This window comes from Cololabis saira, chromosome 12, assembly GCF_033807715.1.
Source record: "Cololabis saira isolate AMF1-May2022 chromosome 12, fColSai1.1, whole genome shotgun sequence".
Classification (NCBI taxonomy): domain Eukaryota; kingdom Metazoa; phylum Chordata; class Actinopteri; order Beloniformes; family Belonidae; genus Cololabis; species Cololabis saira.
The window spans coordinates 22,312,187-22,330,320 of NC_084598.1; the positions used below are offsets into that span (position 1 = coordinate 22,312,187).

General features: G+C 40.1%; 2 protein-coding genes across 5 annotated transcripts; both read right to left on the reverse strand.

Annotated features, from left to right (window-relative positions):
- Nucleotides 1–347: 347 nt before the first annotated feature.
- Nucleotides 348–5,700, reverse strand: LOC133457112 (bone morphogenetic protein receptor type-2-like). The gene is made up of 11 exons (XM_061736011.1): nt 5,435–5,700; nt 4,821–5,015; nt 4,134–4,298; nt 3,923–4,015; nt 3,483–3,586; nt 3,152–3,373; nt 2,809–2,923; nt 2,566–2,723; nt 2,257–2,413; nt 1,232–1,368; nt 348–1,132 (listed from the first exon to the last, which is right to left on the reverse strand). Exons 1-11 carry the CDS (start codon nt 5,460–5,462, stop codon nt 1,025–1,027), a joined length of 1,482 nt encoding a protein of 493 aa, XP_061591995.1. The 5' UTR covers nt 5,463–5,700; the 3' UTR covers nt 348–1,024.
- Nucleotides 5,701–5,851: 151 nt separating this feature from the next.
- On the reverse strand, nt 5,852–13,329 carry LOC133457111 (kelch repeat and BTB domain-containing protein 12-like). 4 transcript variants are annotated; one of them, XM_061736008.1, is made up of 10 exons: nt 13,186–13,329; nt 12,557–12,746; nt 12,256–12,437; nt 11,099–11,231; nt 8,916–9,149; nt 8,433–8,791; nt 8,058–8,331; nt 7,187–7,334; nt 6,897–7,094; nt 5,852–6,679 (listed from the first exon to the last, which is right to left on the reverse strand). In XM_061736008.1, the coding sequence occupies exons 2-10, from the start codon at nt 12,725–12,727 to the stop codon at nt 6,531–6,533; spliced, it is 1,848 nt and encodes a 615-aa protein (XP_061591992.1). In that variant the 5' UTR covers nt 12,728–12,746; nt 13,186–13,329; the 3' UTR covers nt 5,852–6,530. The 4 variants fall into 4 exon arrangements, with proteins under 4 accessions (XP_061591992.1, XP_061591991.1, XP_061591993.1 ...); XM_061736007.1 differs by having other exon boundaries at nt 12,557–12,782; XM_061736009.1 differs by lacking the exon at nt 13,186–13,329 and adding an exon at nt 12,841–12,856.
- Between the last annotated feature and the right edge of the window lie 4,805 nt (nt 13,330–18,134).

Here is an 18,134-nt window from a genome sequence, read left to right on the forward strand (position 1 = left end):
CCCTCCTCCCTCCATCCCCCACCCCAATGTCACCCTTTCTCTGCTTTGTTCCGGTTTCGGGTCGCTGCTCGTTGTGGTCGACCGGCCGGCAGCTGAGCGGATTTACTGTACTTGTATTGCTGCTTGGTTATCCTGAATTGCCCCTCGGGGATGATTAAAGTTTCTCTGAATCTGAATCTGAATCTATTATCTGTTTACAAGATATTATAAAAAATGTAAATATGCAGAATATAATGGTTTGCAAAATATCTAATAAGTTGTAAGAAAAAAGAAAAACAGGACACTTTGTAAATGACACATTTTGTTTTATTAGCAAAAGTTCATCAACAAAAAAATAAGATAAGAAAAAAAGCCTTTAGAGGAGAGCTGAAAAGAAGCACCATCCAAACATTTCTATGCCATAGTTTTATCCAACTTGCTGCTGGAATTCTGAAGTTAGTTTGTTTGAGTGTCTGACTGTCCATGACTACACTGCTACTCTCCACCACCATATTGCTTAACATTGCAGCGTTGTTCTTAGTTTGATATGAAATTTCAATGCGTTCCTAATTGTTTTAAACTCTAGAAAGACCTAGAATTTGGTTCTGTGGCATCTAAAAACAAACAGCATATAACATAAGCTGAATAAAAAGATCATGTATTTTAAAATTTTTGAGTTCATAACAGGCATGTTGTTACTGCTAAGCCATTAAATCTCACAAATAAGACTCCATCCATATATCCACCCATGATCTGTACCCTATTCCTCCTCTTCAGCATCACAGATCTACTTTCAAGGGTCTTCAGGCGAATAAGACACCAATCAACGATATCTTCACCTGCCCCACTTTTATATATTTATTGTATGCATGCCCCCCAAAAATAATTATTATTGTGATATGACGAGATGTTGCAATACTTTATTTCTTTTACATTTTTTTATATTAATTTATTTACTGTCCAGTATCCTAGAAATGGCAAATATTGAGGTTTTCATTGATATGATCTAAATGAGGAACAGTTATCATAAAAGTGACCAGTCACTTTACATAAGACTGAAAGGAGACAATCTGTCCACAACACATGGAGCTGTTAATCGGGCATCCGCGTCACGGTCCCAACAGTCTGTGAGGAGCTCCTTCAGCAGAGATCCCTGTGAATGTTTAATACTCAGTGAGCCCACTTATAAGAGTCCACTGCTGTAACGCAGCCAACACAACTGCATGTTCGCTAACAAAGCCCCAGTAAATACCTGTGGTCGCCGCTCCCAGGATTCAGGTATGGAGGGTCTCTTGTCCATCTCCGACACGTAAAAGATGAGTCTCTCCAGCGTGACGTTGGCTTCCAGCTCCAGTTCATAGGGCAGCAGATGCTGTGGAGCAATGCCACCTGCAGATGGAAGCATTTGCAGCAATTACAAAATCATTTTCTACCTTGAATCTTGATTGAAACACTGGTGATAACGTTTAAGGGAGGTTGAAAATAAAAAATAACTAGACAAATAAACAAACTTTATTTCAACTACAGAAAAACCCATTAACATCTATACTGTACAAAGTGCTGGATACGATACCTTTTTAGAGAAACAACTACGGTAAGCAAATTAATACCTGCTCTTTACACACAACAAAGGCTTTTTAGAAATTTAATTTATCAGATAGAGTGCATAGTTTTTACAGTGTTCAGAAAATTATTGCATGCAATATCCCTTAACTTCATGAAAGTGCAGACACTTACAACCTTTCCTTTCCAAACAACAATGTGACTCCGTTCCTGATTGTGGAGACACAAGTTAATGGTCAAGTCGTGTAAAACCATCCTGGACCCCGGCTAATGGGAACCAACCTATTGCTAGGGACTCTTCTCACCTTGATCGTCACTTATTTGACCTTTTCCTCTGTGGTAGGAAATGAAATCACTACTCATGAATAGTAATTTTTTCCATGATCATCCTCTTTCTTGATAAAACACAATAAACAAACATAATAACTGTAATATTGTTATACTTATTTTTATGATACATGCAGTAATACATGTCACTGTGGATGTGCAATTCCCTACTGAAGAATGTGCAATATGGTGGTCTTGTTTTATCAAATACAGTATTGTATGTACTTTCCTCTGACCTGTATTTATGTTTTATTGATTGAGTTCTACATCAGAAAAAATTATCGCTCTCCCTCCTGTACAGCTAACAAATGTACATATATCCATGTAATAGTTCTTTATAGCATTATCTCTAGCCAGAATGTCATTTTTCTTGTCAATGCAACTTACCCTCAAATAAATCCGAGCAGCGCATCCAGATCTCCCACAATACCAAACTCAAGGCATAGACATCCCCATGCATGAGGTATGAGTTGCTGCTCAGGTTTACAGAGCCTTCCAGGATCTCTGGGGACATGTAGTGCAGCGTGCCAAACAGATCATGACCCTAGAACAATGGGAATAGGTTGGTTCTTTGTGTTACACTTTCCAAAACTGCATGTTTCATTTCAATCCACGTTGCACAGCCATATTTTAAAGCAATTTCCCATGTCCATGCATACAGTATTACTGTGTTTTGTGTCAATCATATCGTCTCACTTTCATGTTTTTGGTCTGGTGCTGCCAAAGACGATGGCCTGAACAGGAGCGCAGGACGGTGGAGCATCCAAAATCACACAGGGCACAGGTACCATCTGCTTTCACCAGCACATTGGAGCTGCTGAGGTCTCTGTGGGCCACAGGAGGCTTGTGGACATCTGAAAGAAAAGGACAAGTACATGTAATTTCACAGAGAAGCATGGCCACATTGTGCACATGTACATTCATAATTCTGGCCAGTACCGTTACTGCGGAGGTCAGAATGTAGATATGAAAGTCCCTGTGATAAGGACTGGCACAACTTCAGTGACTGCATCCAGGTGGTGGTGTGTTTACACAGAAAGGAATAGAGAGAACCCTAAAATCATAGACACCAATTATCCTCATCTGAAACATTGGCGGGCTCAGTGCTATGAAGACAGCAGAATTTCTTTATTGGAAATACTCTTAATATTCATTCTGAGCATCTCATAACACATCATGTAGTATCTGGACAGAGCTAAAGTGATCCATTTTTTTAAATCACAACACAACGTTCTGCTAGTTAATTATATATTTGATCTTTAAGGAACAGTTTTTTACTCACATAGTCAGCGTGTTGCAGTACAATAAACCAGCTGTTGTCCTCTGGTTTCTGCCCAGTACCTATAAACTGGGCAATCCCATTATGCTTCATCAGTGGTAGCTCATAAATTTCTTTTTCTTTTGTAAATGTTTGCCTCCAGGCTGCAGGGTAAATTTTCACAGCTACCACAGAACCTTTGTACTTCCCTTGAAAAACTGTTGCAAAATGTCCTTGACCCACAGCCTGTAGTACATATAAAAGAAAAAGAGTTAACAGGACCCAACTTCATGGCTCAGTGATACTTTGCAGACTTGTGAGATATAAATTCAATCTATTTCATAATGGGGCTTACCTGCTGTAGATCAATGTCAGTAATATAATTCTCTGAAGTGTTTGTTTGACAGGAACATAGTGGTTGTATACTGTAATCGTGACAGGAAGATTGTAGATCCTTCTCTAAAATAAGATATTAAATCAGACTCATTAAAAGTAATCTGACGCAACAATACAGTCACTTTAAAAGAGTCTGACTGCAACTCTACTGAAATATTTAAATATTTAAGTAACAAAGGTAAAAGGGAGGTGTGTGACAGAGATAAAGAGCAAGGTCAGTTTATCTGAGAAAGCGAAAGCATTTCAAGGCTGAGTAAAGACATCATGAGAACTTAATTAAGTTTAGAAAATGTGGGAACGATGTATTTTGTAAGGTATCAGACATTGTACCCAAAATGGGAATTCCCTCCTCCCCCCTCAGAGAGCATAATACCATGTTAGATACAAAAATGACCTTACCTTTCTCTTTACGGAAGCTTCTCCATTTAGTAGCAAGAATTATGAAGCAAACAACAGGCAGGATCACCACTAAAGCCGTTTTCATGGTTCCAGCTAAGAAACAAAACAAAAAAACACGGTGCATTAAATTAAAGGTGCAGGTTGTAATTTTAAAAACTACTGTAAGTTTCTAGGTCTATCCAGAAATTAGCTCTAGGTGCCATCAGTATACCTGTAGAATAGGAGGGGACGTACGGAGGCAGCTCTGCTTCTGGATTCCACGTAATGTTGCTGTTGCAGAGGTCTGTGCTGCACACACACCTAATGAAGCGATTTTTGAGACTTTGATGTGCTTTGCAGGTTGCATCTGGGCAAAACGTTTCCACCATATCACAAGCTGGAACATAATGTAAAAATCAGAAAAATGATAACATAAAATATGAGAACCCTTCCATGCACTAATATTACCATATATACATGTATACATAGGATGTTATCTTCTGGAAACAACTTGTGTTGTAATAGATGCTATAAAAATAAAATTGAATTGAATATATATATATATATATACAGTATATATATATATATATATATATATATATATATGGCTTTAACCCATGCTGCGCCCATAGAAATGTATATATTAAGTTATAGTAAGATTGAGTTATATTATATATATATATATATATATATATATATATATATATATATATATATATATATATATATATATATATATATATATATATATATATATATATATATATATATATAGTTTCTAGGTCTATATATATATATATATATATATATATATATGAACTGGGGATTTCAAAAACTTCAATTTAATTAGCTTGAATAATAGCACATCTAACACAAAATTGAAATTGAATACTCCAATGAAGCGATTAACCTTTCGTACCAAGAGTGTCGACCTTCGGCTGGCCATCACTGATCAGGTAAATGCCCACACAGCAGAGGGTGTTCTCACAGATCTGCACAGACCCACTCACGTTGCCACCTGCAGTGTATCTGTAATTTTTTGGGTGGGTCACTTGGAAAATGCATTGTCTCTTTTGAAATACGGACTGCTTAGAGATGCATATAAAAAGGTACTCTGGGAAGTAGAAGAGAAACAGACCGTGTGTTTTTAACAATGTTGATTACTCAGAAAAAATGTGGGATCACATTCGATTCATATCTAGCTGTAAAAAGATTTACATTTCCGGATGTTTTAAATAATTTTATTTCCTAGCTAAAAGCTATGATTGAAATTTGTTTTCACAGAGCACTGTTCAAATTTAAATAGGAGTTGTTAACTAGTTTCCCTGTATCAACAGGGTTGTGACCCAGTGTAACAGACAATCCAAGCAAACTACACACAGTTTAGCAACGTAAAAGATAACAACTTTTAACTATAGCATTGCAAATTAAGAATCAATAATTCATCAAACGTCCAGGTGAAAATTAAATATGCAATAACATGAGTATGCAGCTGAAAGATCTTAAAAGAAGAAGCAGTTTTTAGTTACTCACGCACAACGAACACCAGTAACCACTGCATTGTCTCTGACCTTAGAATGGCCAAGCTGTGGCCAAGTATCTTTTCTGGGAATGTGGAAGGAGTTTCTCACGTTTGCATGCATCACTCCCACAGGCACACCTGCTCTTGTTTCCTTGCAAGAGAACACTTGTCTTCAAAATGATTCAGTTCAAATACCTAGCAGTGTAACTACACTATCAAGTCCCATAAATCTTAATTTAATAGATGAAATTGGATTCCTTCATGTCATGAAAACATAGATTTTTTTCTTCCTAGATGTTAACTTTCTGCCATGTGCTTTTAGGTTTCTCCCCCTCTAGCACACCTCACTTAGGGTCTCTGTACAGGAAGTACTTCTAATCCAATAACAGCTACAAAGGATAAAGGAAACAACAGGACACTAATACTACTACTATTAAAGAACTTTAATAAAGTAAACACTTAAAAAAATGCAGTTCATGAACTGAAATTGAATAGCACAGGCTAAACTTTACATTGTTTTTCTGATTAACAACTAATGTGTGGTTCCCATATGTTTCTATATACACAACCAAATGTGAGACGGTTTTAAGGCACTATGTAGCAGTACCACATTTATCCATGAGGGAGCAGCATATTACAAGGAAGTTCATGTATCAACCCTTCGTGTAAGATGCTAAGAAGTTCTCTACCGTGGGATCCTGTGTGGGACCAAATGGGACGTGGGAGATGCAGCTGCATCTGACTGGCCTCACTCATTAGTGGTTCCTTTCTATATGCCCTCGTGTGGTCAAAACTGGTAGTACTATGTAAAGTGGCTTTAAATAGATTAAGCAGCCGAAATGTAATCAAACATGAACCTAAATGAAAATGTTCTCATGAACTAGGTTTTTTTGTGGTAAAACAAAAATGGACTGTTTATTTATCTTTTATAGCTCCCTTAGATAAAATAAACTGGTGTTTTGTATTGCAACAAACTGCACCAAAGTAGAGTTCACTCTCATATTTTATCTTGTTTCTGGTCAAATTTTGTAAGACTGAAAGGGTAAAATGTAACTTCCCACACATATCAGGCCCCATCATTGTTGCTCAGCGTCACGAAGAGGGCCATTAGGGCCTGAAGAGATCTCGAGGATTGAGATTAGCGACCAGACAGACGTCATAGGAGTCGTGCATGGCTGCTCGTTTCTCCACCACTGTCCACACATTGTCTTCAGGGTCCAGTTCCAAAATCTCCTTGGTAATGATCTCATGACGGCCTGAAGTTGTGGAAAAAAGTATGTTAGTGATGGTTTACAAAAAATCTAATTTCCAGAGAAAATACCTAATCAGTTAGTTTGAAATGCCCCTCTAGTGCAAACAGAAAGTGTGGCTTCAGTTTGCCCTATGGGAAGAGTTTCAGCCATCTCCAAAATATGGATGAAATTGAAGTTGAAAATATGTAAAAAGAACCCATGAATGTTAATTGACACTGACTGGCCCCTTTGTAGTATCCACAGATGTAGACTTTTCCATCTACCACTCCTGTGTTGGAGGTGTTGGTTCGAAGAGAGAGCAGGGATGTGGGGAGTGTTGGTCCAGACCTCCAGGTATCTGTATCTGGGTTGTAGATCTCCACTGAGCTCAAACAGCGACGTGATTGTCCTCGGTCATCTCCATCACATCCTATACCCCCTGGAAAACAAACACACACGATTTTCTGTTCTCCTGCATAAAACGTACTATTATACAATACTGTATACAATCACATAGATTTGTAGTCTGACCTGTTATGTAGATTTCCCCATTGAGGACTGATGTGCCACAGCGATACCTGGAGTATTTCATCTTTTCACACTCTGTCCACCTGTCTTTGCTGGGATCGAACCGAAAGACTCGGTTGCTCAGCTTGTCAGGTTCATCATCTGGCTGATCCTGAAGGATGACAGGAAAGCAAAAGGAGAAAGAGAATGAAGGTAAATTATGTAGTAGGACCACAATGCATTAAATGGAATATTTCACACATGTCTTTTTAAGTCAGTGAATATATTTAACTTCACTTCATTCAGGATGAACCTTTTTAAAAAAAGATCTAAAGCAGGGGTTTTCAATTCCGGTCATCGGGCCCCCCTGTCCTGCATGTTTGAAATGCTACCCTTGATAACAAGGTAATGAGGGCTGTTATTTAGAATCAGGTGTGTTGATGCAAGGCGACATCTAAAACATGCAGGACAGGGGGCCCGAGGACCAGAATGGAAACCCCTGATCTAAAGATTTGTTTTTAAATATATTTTAATGTGACCACTAGAGGGTGCTAAGGCTCTTACTTTGCAAAGCCTGCACCCCGAAGTGGTTCAAGTCTTAGATTTAAAACACAACACTATAATTTATAAAACAAAATTAAACCCTTTGTGTCCACTCAGTGTTGTGGGTGATGAAACCACAGATAAACAGTGGTGTGCTTGATGTTTCCCTGACTCTGTCTACAAAGAATTTCCACAGGATCAGCAGTGGAGATCTAATTGCTCACCTTTGTTTTGTATTAATTTTTTGGTCTAAGCCTAAAAATGAACCAGAATACTCTTGGTCAAGGGAACATCATTATTTTTCTTCTACAGCACATTTAATACTGAGTACAAAACTACCCTCCCTCTGTACCTGTGGGGTCCAACCTCCTAGCACATAGAGATGCTCCTTTAGGCTCACAACAGAGTGGCAGGCTAAGGGAAGTGGCAGAGGAGCAAAGCTGAGCCAACTGTCTCCTCTCTTCAGGGACCATCTCTCCACGCTTTTAGTGACCACATAGTGATTATGTACTTTCATCTGACCACCTATCAGATAAAGGGAGTCCCCTACAAGTCCTAAGGCGTACATGTCCCTGTAGGGTGCTGAGCACACTTCCACCCAGTTGTTCTTCTCTGAACTGCAATACCTGGAACATATACAAGCAGCACTGATATTCAGAGCAGGGCCAAGTGGAAAACATTTCTCATATTTGTTATTTATCTACTGCATATCTTGACACATACACACCTGTAGATATCAACTCTTTTCATCCTGTGTTGATCTTCTGCTTCTATAGCCACCACTACATTGTTGTCTCGGGTCACTGCTCCTGCGGTGACCTGCCCCATACCTCTACAGCCTCTCAGTGGAGATGGGATGTAAAATGCCTTTCTAACACGTGGGGCAAAGCAAAAGCTGAGGTCAGCAAGTCCGCCACGTCGGACGGGCACTCCTTCCTCATCCACTCCACCCAAGCAGAGCAGCAAGTCAGTTGTCTCCATGCCATACCGAAGAGGTGGCCGAGGTGGAGCTGAAGCCTCTGAGAGACCTGAGGTCTGGAGAGCAGCATCAATCCTCCCAAAACATTCTGCATCCCGTAGCAGCACCTGGGAGATTTATTTCTAGGCTTCAAAGAATATTCATTTGCTCATCGCATCTAACTTATCTGATGAATGTTAACTAAAAGTTGCAAATTTCATTACTTTGCCCCTTTCTGCCATGCCCTCTCACCGGGTTCCTCCTCCTCGTTTTTCGAAGAAATCCAGGGTCTACAAGTTCCAACCGCACATGCTTGAGTAACTCCAGAGCCTGCGCTTCACTCTGCGAGTCACCCCTGCGCCTCTCCAACCAGCGCAGCACCAGTTCCAGAACAACCTCCTCTCGAGATATGTTGAGATCATCTGAACCCAGCAGGTCCCCAAGACTCTGAGCATCCAACTCCAGCACTTCTTCTTCCTCACAAACCTTAAATGTCAGGGGACAAAAAGGTACAAAACCATTGTGAATTTTTATCATAAAATAATAATTCTAAGTTTATACATGATTTCCAGAATCAGAATCAGAATAAAACTTTATTGCTAAGTCAGACATAGTCAGACGAGAGAACTTGACTCCGGTTAACACCGCTGGCACCATTTGTTTCTACGGACGCCATTTCTTGGAGGAAGGATGGAGGAGGGAAAAAAAGGCATCTTCATACTGTGTATTAAATACAGTGTCATGGTGCAAAAAACACCTCAGCACAGAAAAGCAACATACACACAGCAAAACAACATCATAAAGAAAACGTATGGGGGGTGGGCAAGTGGGGGGGGGGGGGTCCTGGCACAGTTGATCCAAGTGTTGGGGGGCTGATAAGAGGGGAGCCTGACTGTGAACTTTCCCCAGAGCTACTCCTCAGCCATTGTCCTTGATGTTATCGAACGGCTCAGTACAGTTCTGATACAGGTCCACAGATGTCCTGGGGGAAGGGGAGGCTGTTTTCATTCCTCCAGGGAGACTGTGACTGGAGCGGCCTGCCAAGCCGCTCTGTCAAGGTCAGATTATAGAATCAACAATTGTATTTAGGACAGGTAGACTCCAGTCATTTTCCATCTGCCTTAAGTCTCTGATTCATTAATGGCGACTCCAAACAGACGAATTTGTGGTCAATTCCCGCCAAGCCAAGCTTCCAACTTCTCCAAGGTCTTTTCCATCCTACAAACGAGCTCAAAAACCGCAGCTAGTCTGCGATTCTGTTCAAGAGTCGCATCCAGCTTGTGATTTTGCTCCCCCAACGTTAGAGTCTGAGTGTTGGCCGCGCAGCTTATCCCTTCAGCCACGTTCAACAGCTCCGAAAGGGCCAGAATAGGTGTCGACGACTTCCAAATTAGTCGATATGCCAGGTAACCACCAGCTCCAAAAAGCAGAAATCCTGTTATCATAAATCCAATTATGAAGGCATCTTCAACATCCTCGACCAACAGTATAGACAGACACACGATCCTCCACATCTTCCAGGGGTCCATCGTGTATCCAGCAGCAAATGTAGTCAATTGCACTGAGAGACCAGTTAACCAATTCCATGATTGTAGAAGGTTTCGGAGGATGTGAAAAGTGAGGCTCTAAGAGTGACAAGACAAAGAGCAGCAGCAGGGCAGATAGGGAGGGAGCGGGAGCAGAAAAAGCCTTCACTGAGAGCCGGAAGAAGATGATTTTCAGAAGTGCACATCTCTACACAAATAACAAGGATAAACGATTGGAGAAAGTTTGGAAGACGGCAACAAGCATGTTCTTGTCCAATAATGCGATACTTTGTGAGTGTATTAATTATGAGAAGTAGGTATCTCACCTACAGTAGACAGCAGTCTCAGTTTGGAGACTCAATATACTGTTCTGAAGAGGAGCTAGGCTATTTGAAGAAAAGTACGCTGTAGCTATGGCATAGCTTTTACACAGACATATAAATCCGGCTTAACAGATAACCACAATGAGGTTTTCACCATCTAAAGTAGTATTCCCAAATTCTGGTCCTCAAGGGCCACTGATCTGTTTGTTGTTTATGTTTTCCTGCTCCAGGACCATTGTACCATTACATTTAGGAGCTTTCTCATCTGCCATTATTTCTCCTTATCAATGCAAAAGGCATTATAGCATAATTTTCCAATCAATGTATCTTTGACAAAATGTAAGGTGCAAGAACACATCCTAAAATGTCGACTGTACTTGCTGGATGCAAGTTGTTTTAGCTGGTGAAAATTGGCCTTCTCTATGTAACCCTATCTCTCCACTAAAAATTCCTCCCTGAGAGGAACTCCATGTTGAAAGCGCTGGTGTCCACTGAAGGTGAGAGATTAAGTACATGTTTTATCTTGGAGCCATGATATTTTAAATAGCACCATAAATTAGTGGTTATTTGGAACTGAGCATCCCACCTTCGTAAAATGTTGACAGAGGTACCTCATGGCACAGTCAGCCAGATCAGTAGCCCCAAGGTCTCTGGCCCAGTGGTACAGACCAATACAGTTGGACGGGTCCAACGCTGCCTCCATGTGCCTCTGACACAACCTGAACTCAGCAACAAGAAGGTAATGAGGCAAGCCAAAGGGGGTTAAAAAACTCTAAGCTGTAGTGTATATATATATATATATATTAGGGATGGGCGGATGGACTAAAAAATGTATCACGATTATTTCTGGCATTTATCCCGACAACGATAAAAATGACGATAAAAAAATACCAATTCAACTCCACCTTTGTAACTATGAATCTATCTCGCTCTCAGATCTGCCATGTTTGTCATCAACGGGAATTTATCTTTCTTTCTTTCTTTCTTTCTTTCTTTCTTTCTTTCTTTCTTTCTTTCTTTCTTTCTTTCTTTCTTTCTTTCTTTCTTTCTTTCTTTCTTTCTTTCTTTCTTTCTTTCTTTCTTTCCTTCCTTCTTCCCTTCCTCTTTTCTCCCTTCCTTCCTCCTTTCCTTGTTTTCTCCCTTCCTTCTCCCCTGTCCTTCCTTCCTTCCTTCCTTCCTTCCTTCCTTCCTTCCTTCCTTCCTTCCTTCCTTCCTTCCTTCCTTCCTTCCTTCCTTCCTTCCTTCCTTCCTTCCTTCCTTTCTTCCTTCTTTTTTCCCCTTCCTTCCTTCTTTCCTCCTGCTCTCTCCTTCCTTCTTCCCTTCCTCTTTTCTCCCTTCCTTCCTCTTCCCTTCCTCTTTCCTTCCTTCCTTCCTTCCTTCCTTCCTTCCTTCCTTCCTTCCTTCCTTCCTTCCTTCCTTCCTTCCTTCCTTCCTTCCTTCCTTCCTTCCTTCCAAAAATCAGCTTTACACAAAAACATCATCAACGGGAATTTATCGTTTTTACCGCGACATGACAAATTCTTATCGTGAGGAATTTTTTTGACAGTATATCGTGAACGGTAAAATATCGCCCATTCCTAATATATATATATATATATATATATATATATATATATATATATATATATATATATATATATATATATATATATATATATATATATACATATATATATATATACCTTTAAAAGATTACCTGGTAAAAAATAATCAATACTAATTCTTTCCAGTTAGTTTGCCTACCTGAATGCTCCATCTACGTTGAGCAGAAAGGCTGTAGCAGCCACTGCCTGGATGTTGCTGTTGGAGAGGGGGAGTTCAGCACGATACATGTAGTTCAGCAACAGCTCAAGGCTCTGAGCAGGAGTGTCTCTGAGAGGCACCTCTCCTCCCCAGGTCTCTTTTAGACCACATGTAAACATGGCCTGGACAACATGATTTTATGTTCCATAACATCATCAACACATTTCCAACATGCTCTCTAAAACACAGAGTGGGTCATGTTGTGTTATCCTCAAAAAAATTCTCAGCATGTCCATTTTACCTGGAAGTAGGGACTGAAAGCAGACAGCACCACCTTGTGGCAGGGAAAGGGAACCCCCTCTGCCAGCAGCACCACGTCAGTGAGCTCCGTGACCGCTCTCATTCTGTCCAGCTGCTTCAGCAGAAATGAGGCGTGCTGTCCCTGAGCAGAAAGGTCTACCTCAGCCTCCATGAATTCTTGATCTAGTTGTCTGTTCAAAGTGGAAAAACCCTGTGGTGATGTTTAACTAAACAGATAGGAGAAGAAAAACAAAGCCACAGTTGCTGAATAACAAACACACTTACAGCACAAAACTTGGCGGGCAATCGGTTGTTTCCTAAAACTATACAAGTGAGGGAAATCTGGCTACTCTTTGAATTTCCTAAAAATTACAAAAATGCATGGAACAAAAAAAGGGTGGTGTCAAAAAGTAGGCTACAAAGTGTCTCTTATATTGAATATTGATAGGAGGGAACTGATTAACTTTGCTCAATCTTTTAAATGCCTTTCATTGACACGTTGATCTGTGTCTTGGATTGATTCCTAAACATACAGAGGTCACCTCAGAGGCATACACACGCACTTCACTACGAGTAATAACATGTTAGCATGACTGTAGCAAAGCACATGCATAAAATTGCTTCTCATACCAGTGGATTTCCAAAGCTATCCCGCGGCAAGATCTAGATGTTCCTTAACTGAGATTGCATTAGTTGTGATACATCCGAGGGTAGTTTATTTTTGTTTGCTGGCTGAGCTGTCCTTTGCTATTTGCTGCCAGGTGGGGTGCATGTTCACTAGCAAAATAAGTTTAAAATAGACCAGCAAAAGCTTGTGGAGCTGTTGATCTGTTCACGTTTCTAGAGGTCGCTGTCCTGTCGGTCCCGTCTCTCAATCGAAAGTGTTGCACCCCATTTTATTTTGAAATGTACTCTTTCATTTTATTTTTGAGAGAAAGAAAATGCAGATTTAATCAACAAACTGCAGGAACCAGTGGTATAACTTTAACAAGTGATTCATGGGTGTTAACAAATGTCATAGTTTCAGGTAGAAAATTACATTCACTCATGAGTGGATGTAATCTCCAAGAAACTAGTACACAGGTGTGAACCAGTTTGAATTAATTGGGGATTTTCATTTTTCATCCTTTTCATCATCATCATCTGTCACTTTGGTCAGTTTTCAACATTAAAAGTACCTTGAACGATTCTTCAGCTGATATCATTTTCACAGCTCTGTTGGGCCACAGTCCAGTGTTGAACATGGAAAGACTTGATTTCAATTCTGAGGCCTATAGCTCTGAGGACCAACTCTGAGCCCAGCCTCGACTTCTTAAAGCTGACCACATGGTTTGAAACAAAGGAACCTCCAAAATGACTCAAAGCCCCAGCAGGCTTTGCATTTACGGCCCTTGGTGATAAGGAATAGCATCTTCATTGAGGAGGAGGGGTCGCCGCCGATTTATGGCAGCGCAAGCCTGACTATAAAGAGCAGGCCCCCCCTCTTTTTACTGATCTCTTTCTCCCAAGATCTCTTCTCTTCTCCCTCAGCCCTGTCCACTGTCCCATGGAGTTCTCTGTGAGCTATGAAGAAGGCCACAGCTTCTATTTTAGCATGAAGTGCTACTAGCTATGGGCCGGCCTTCTCCATTATCGGGGCTGAAGAAGCGTCTGGTTGCCTTGAAATGGCAACCACAGTCTGGAGCGCTGTAACGGGTGACCCGTGAATGTTCCGAGCCCCAGATAAGTCGAAAACAAAGCCCTTCCGCCTTTCCCAGTTGAATGACCAGAGTGCACATGTGAAGTGAAGGCCATAAAGCCTCTGAGTTTGTTTTTGGCTGGATGAGACGAAATGTCGTCCTCCATTTTGAATCACACGAGACCACGTGACTTTGTCAGCCATCCATCTTTCTTTTCACATGTATGAACAGCCATACACACACTGACACACACACACACACACACACACACACACACACACACACACACACTGACACACACACACACACACACACACACTGACACACACACACACACACACACACACACACACACACACACACACACACACACACACACACACACACACACACACACACACACACACACACACACACACACACACACACACACACACACACACTGACACACGTATTATCTGAAGTTTGTGTTTAATGTTTAGTTAGTTGTTTTTTATGTGTAGTTTAGGCATTCGGAATTTATCCCAAGTGTTGTTTCATTATCTTTTAACATTATCTTTTAACACTTGTGTAAATACATTCAGATTAATTTGCCCCCGTTTTGATAATTCATTTTGATAAGTCACCTTCTTTATTAATGATTAATAACTATCATAAGACAGTTATTAATAACTCTCCAGTAAGTGAACCAGCACCCCCTTTGTGGCACAACAGCACTCAGAGTTGGATGCTTTCCCCAGTTAAATTAGCAGTTATCACAGCTGTCTCAGCATCAGCTGTTATGAGAAGAGTGATAGGTAATGAGAATGAATGAATAAATCAGCCTTGAAACAGCTAAAAGAGCACAATTGGTCCAACAACAAAAAGAAGAAAAAGAAAAAAGAATCACCACTGTGGGAAGGTTTTGGCCAACAGATTTGGGAATAGCCTTGAGACAGTGAAAATATGGACTTTGGTTTAACGGCTATACATATGAGATTGTCCATTCTTAGAACATAAAGTTCTTCTTTTTTAGTACTTCTTTATTGAGTAATTTCCCATCTGTCCTTTGATCAGAAGGCTTAGACTGTCGAGACTTACAACTATTCTTTAATGAGTCTCAAGTTAATTATCAAACCAGAGGTTTCTTTTTATTCTTTTCAGACATTAGAAATGCAAAGCCAGCATGCATAGATAGTATATATTTTATTTTTATTATCTGATATGAGTTGAAAATGTCAGCTAACTAACAGTACATCTTTCATGCGGTTTTATTTGAGCAGCTCATCAGAGCAGTGGGAGTCTGTAACCTTTTACACTTCGCCTACAATAAGAACAATTATTATTCTACACACGCATGCCTTTATTTGATATCAAATTACTGATCTTCCCAGACACCCATGATAGTTACGACTGAAATCAGATTTGCTCACAAATCAATGCATTTTTATTCAAATCAATGCTGATGCAGCTGCTGCAGCAATTTCATTATGCAAAATGTCTTCAGGATCATTATGTAATGTAGAAATATGGAAAAATCCTCAAATGAGCAGCTGTGTCCAATTATTGACTAGTGGAGTGTCTTCACTCTAACAAGTTGGCTTTTGTATCACAAATGGCATCAATGCAGGATTTTATAATCAAATGTATGTAAATGCCTGATGTTACAGGGCACGTCAAACAAACTTTTATGGTTGACACTTTTCACTCTGCTTGTGATTGAGGTTTTTGGAGATGTCACAAGGACTACTGATTAACACGTTGAAACATTTACAAAAGCGGACGGGCACTAAAAACATGAAAAACATTTTATAGACTGCGTCACAGGGCAGGAGGTGTGTTGCTCCCTGAACAGGTCATTGGACAGGACATAACTGTCCATGAAGCTTTACTCTTTTTTTTTCAAGCTGTTTGTTCCCGAACAATGTTTTCATGCACAGTCGAGCATACTGCATTTCACAACCGCTAGAGCAAAGTTTATAGGCAGTTTATTGGGAGGGTAGATTAATCAGTGATACATGCTCTCGGTATGTGTGCATGAACTTGTCTCCACATGTGATAAAGTGCACAGCTCATCGTTAAAGTCTTAAGCTAAATGTTTACCCTAGGTAGGCGTCACTTCACATGCCCACATGTATGGACAAGTATACTGACTGGACCTCACCCAGTCTACACTCGATATAAACTTAATATAAACACAAAAAGTAAGGAAATGTGTGTTTGGTAGATTATTTCTGGCAATAAATCTTATACTGTTGGAAAGCCTGTTTATTATCCTTTTAAACAGTAACACATTTGTAAGGGTCATGCATCTGTGGGATGAGCAGCAGAGTATGTGGGTTGTGCCCATGAAAAATTGGCCAGATCTTCTCTGCCAAAGCCAGACAGATTATTTTCCTGTTGCTATTGACTCTTATTTGGTGTTTGGTGGATTGGATGATTGAAGTTTGAAGAAACAACACATATCTGCAATTTAATAATGTATCCATTTAACAAACAGGAGCCTCAGTAGCGTGTGGAACAAACATACACAGCGTCAAGAGCCTGGCACCTCCTCCTCATGCAGGTCACCAACGTGGTTATGTTGTTCACTGGCAAAAACAGCACACGCAAGCTGATCCCACAAGTGTTCAATGTGGCCGAGGTCAGGACTGCTGGCAGGCCATTTCATCCTCGCCATTCCCAAATTCTGGAGGTAGCCTCTGATAAACCCCGCTATGTGGCAGCGAGCGTTGTCATCTTGGAGATTAGAGTTCTGTCCCAGACCGTGGAAATAAAAGACTGGTTGCAGAATCTCATCTCAATATCTCTGTACATTGAGTTTGCCTCCAATGAGGACGAGCTTCGTTTTTCTTGAGCGTAAATGGTTAGACCAGACACGCCCTACTGAATTCCGTCCAGATGCTACCTTTTTTACAACAGGACTTTCAGTTTGCCACTGAGTATATTATTGGCTGATTGATTATATGAACCTTTGCCTCAGCCTGATTTCCCGTGCACTGCAAAAAGTTTTATGCACTAATTTTTCCCACTATCCTCATGGGTGTCCCAAGGCAATTCTACCATGAGTCACAACTGACTGCTGTTTAGATGAAGATGTCCCACTTCCACAAAGGCATCTTTTTGAAAGTAACCAATGGTTTAATGGTTACCTATTCAACAAAGGCCCTTTGTCCTCGATAAATCTTTCTGGCAAGTCATATCTATGAAGCATGTGTTGTTGGAACTTCTTCCATTTACAGTAACATTGAAGGAGGCAGCTGTAATGATTCTATACTTTGACGTGATAACACATTTTTCTTGTATTCATTGTCAGACTGTACTTTACAAATATCTGTCTGTCATATCTATGGACAGTAGGCCTACAACAACCTTCAAGGCCCTGATTTTATTCTAATTTACACCATCACCCCTGAGATCTTTTTGAAACAAGTGTCTGCCTTTCCTGACATTGTCAGCTGATCTAATCTAGACCCAGATTAACTCCAGTAAAGATGACCAAGCATTGCAAGGATGGCTGCTAGAACATCATAACCATAACAAAGGATAAGAACCTTTATCAAGAATTATGTCTTATTTTCAATAAAAGTAAAAAATAAAAATAATACAATTTGTACCCCTGCCTCTCACCAAAAGAAAGGTGACATATGCTCTAGTCTAGTGTATCCATAATCGTGATTGGGAATAAGTGGTAATGGATAGATTATTTACTAATATTAAGCATGTATAAAGTTTTTTCTCTAACCTTTCATTCATTTTCCACCCCTTGTCCTTTCTTATTTTTTCCCATTGTGCAGTATGAAAACAATTTTTTGGGTAAATAGGTTGAGTATTCTTAAAAGTTAACTATTTGTTTATTTCCATTTCCATCTTTCAGAATGGCCTCATTTTACAGTCAAGGGGCAATATCCACTTTCCAGA

Excerpts from the sequence above, each read along its gene's own strand:
- LOC133457112 (XM_061736011.1), bottom strand. The coding sequence starts at position 5,462 with ATGCAGTGGTTACTGGTGTTCGTTGTGC. Across the intron at positions 4,299-4,820 it reads GCCGAAGGTCGACACTCTTG|CTTGTGATATGGTGGAAACG; the intron begins GTACGAAAGGTT and ends ATTATGTTCCAG. Across the intron at positions 3,374-3,482 it reads CTGACATTGATCTACAGCAG|GCTGTGGGTCAAGGACATTT; the intron begins GTAAGCCCCATT and ends TATGTACTACAG.
- LOC133457111 (XM_061736008.1), bottom strand. The coding sequence starts at position 12,727 with ATGGAGGCTGAGGTAGACCTTTCTGCTCAGGGACAGCACGCCTCATTT. Across the intron at positions 11,232-12,255 it reads AACGTAGATGGAGCATTCAG|GTTGTGTCAGAGGCACATGG; the intron begins GTAGGCAAACTA and ends TGCTGAGTTCAG. Across the intron at positions 6,680-6,896 it reads TGGATACTACAAAGGGGCCA|GCCGTCATGAGATCATTACC; the intron begins GTCAGTGTCAAT and ends CCACAACTTCAG.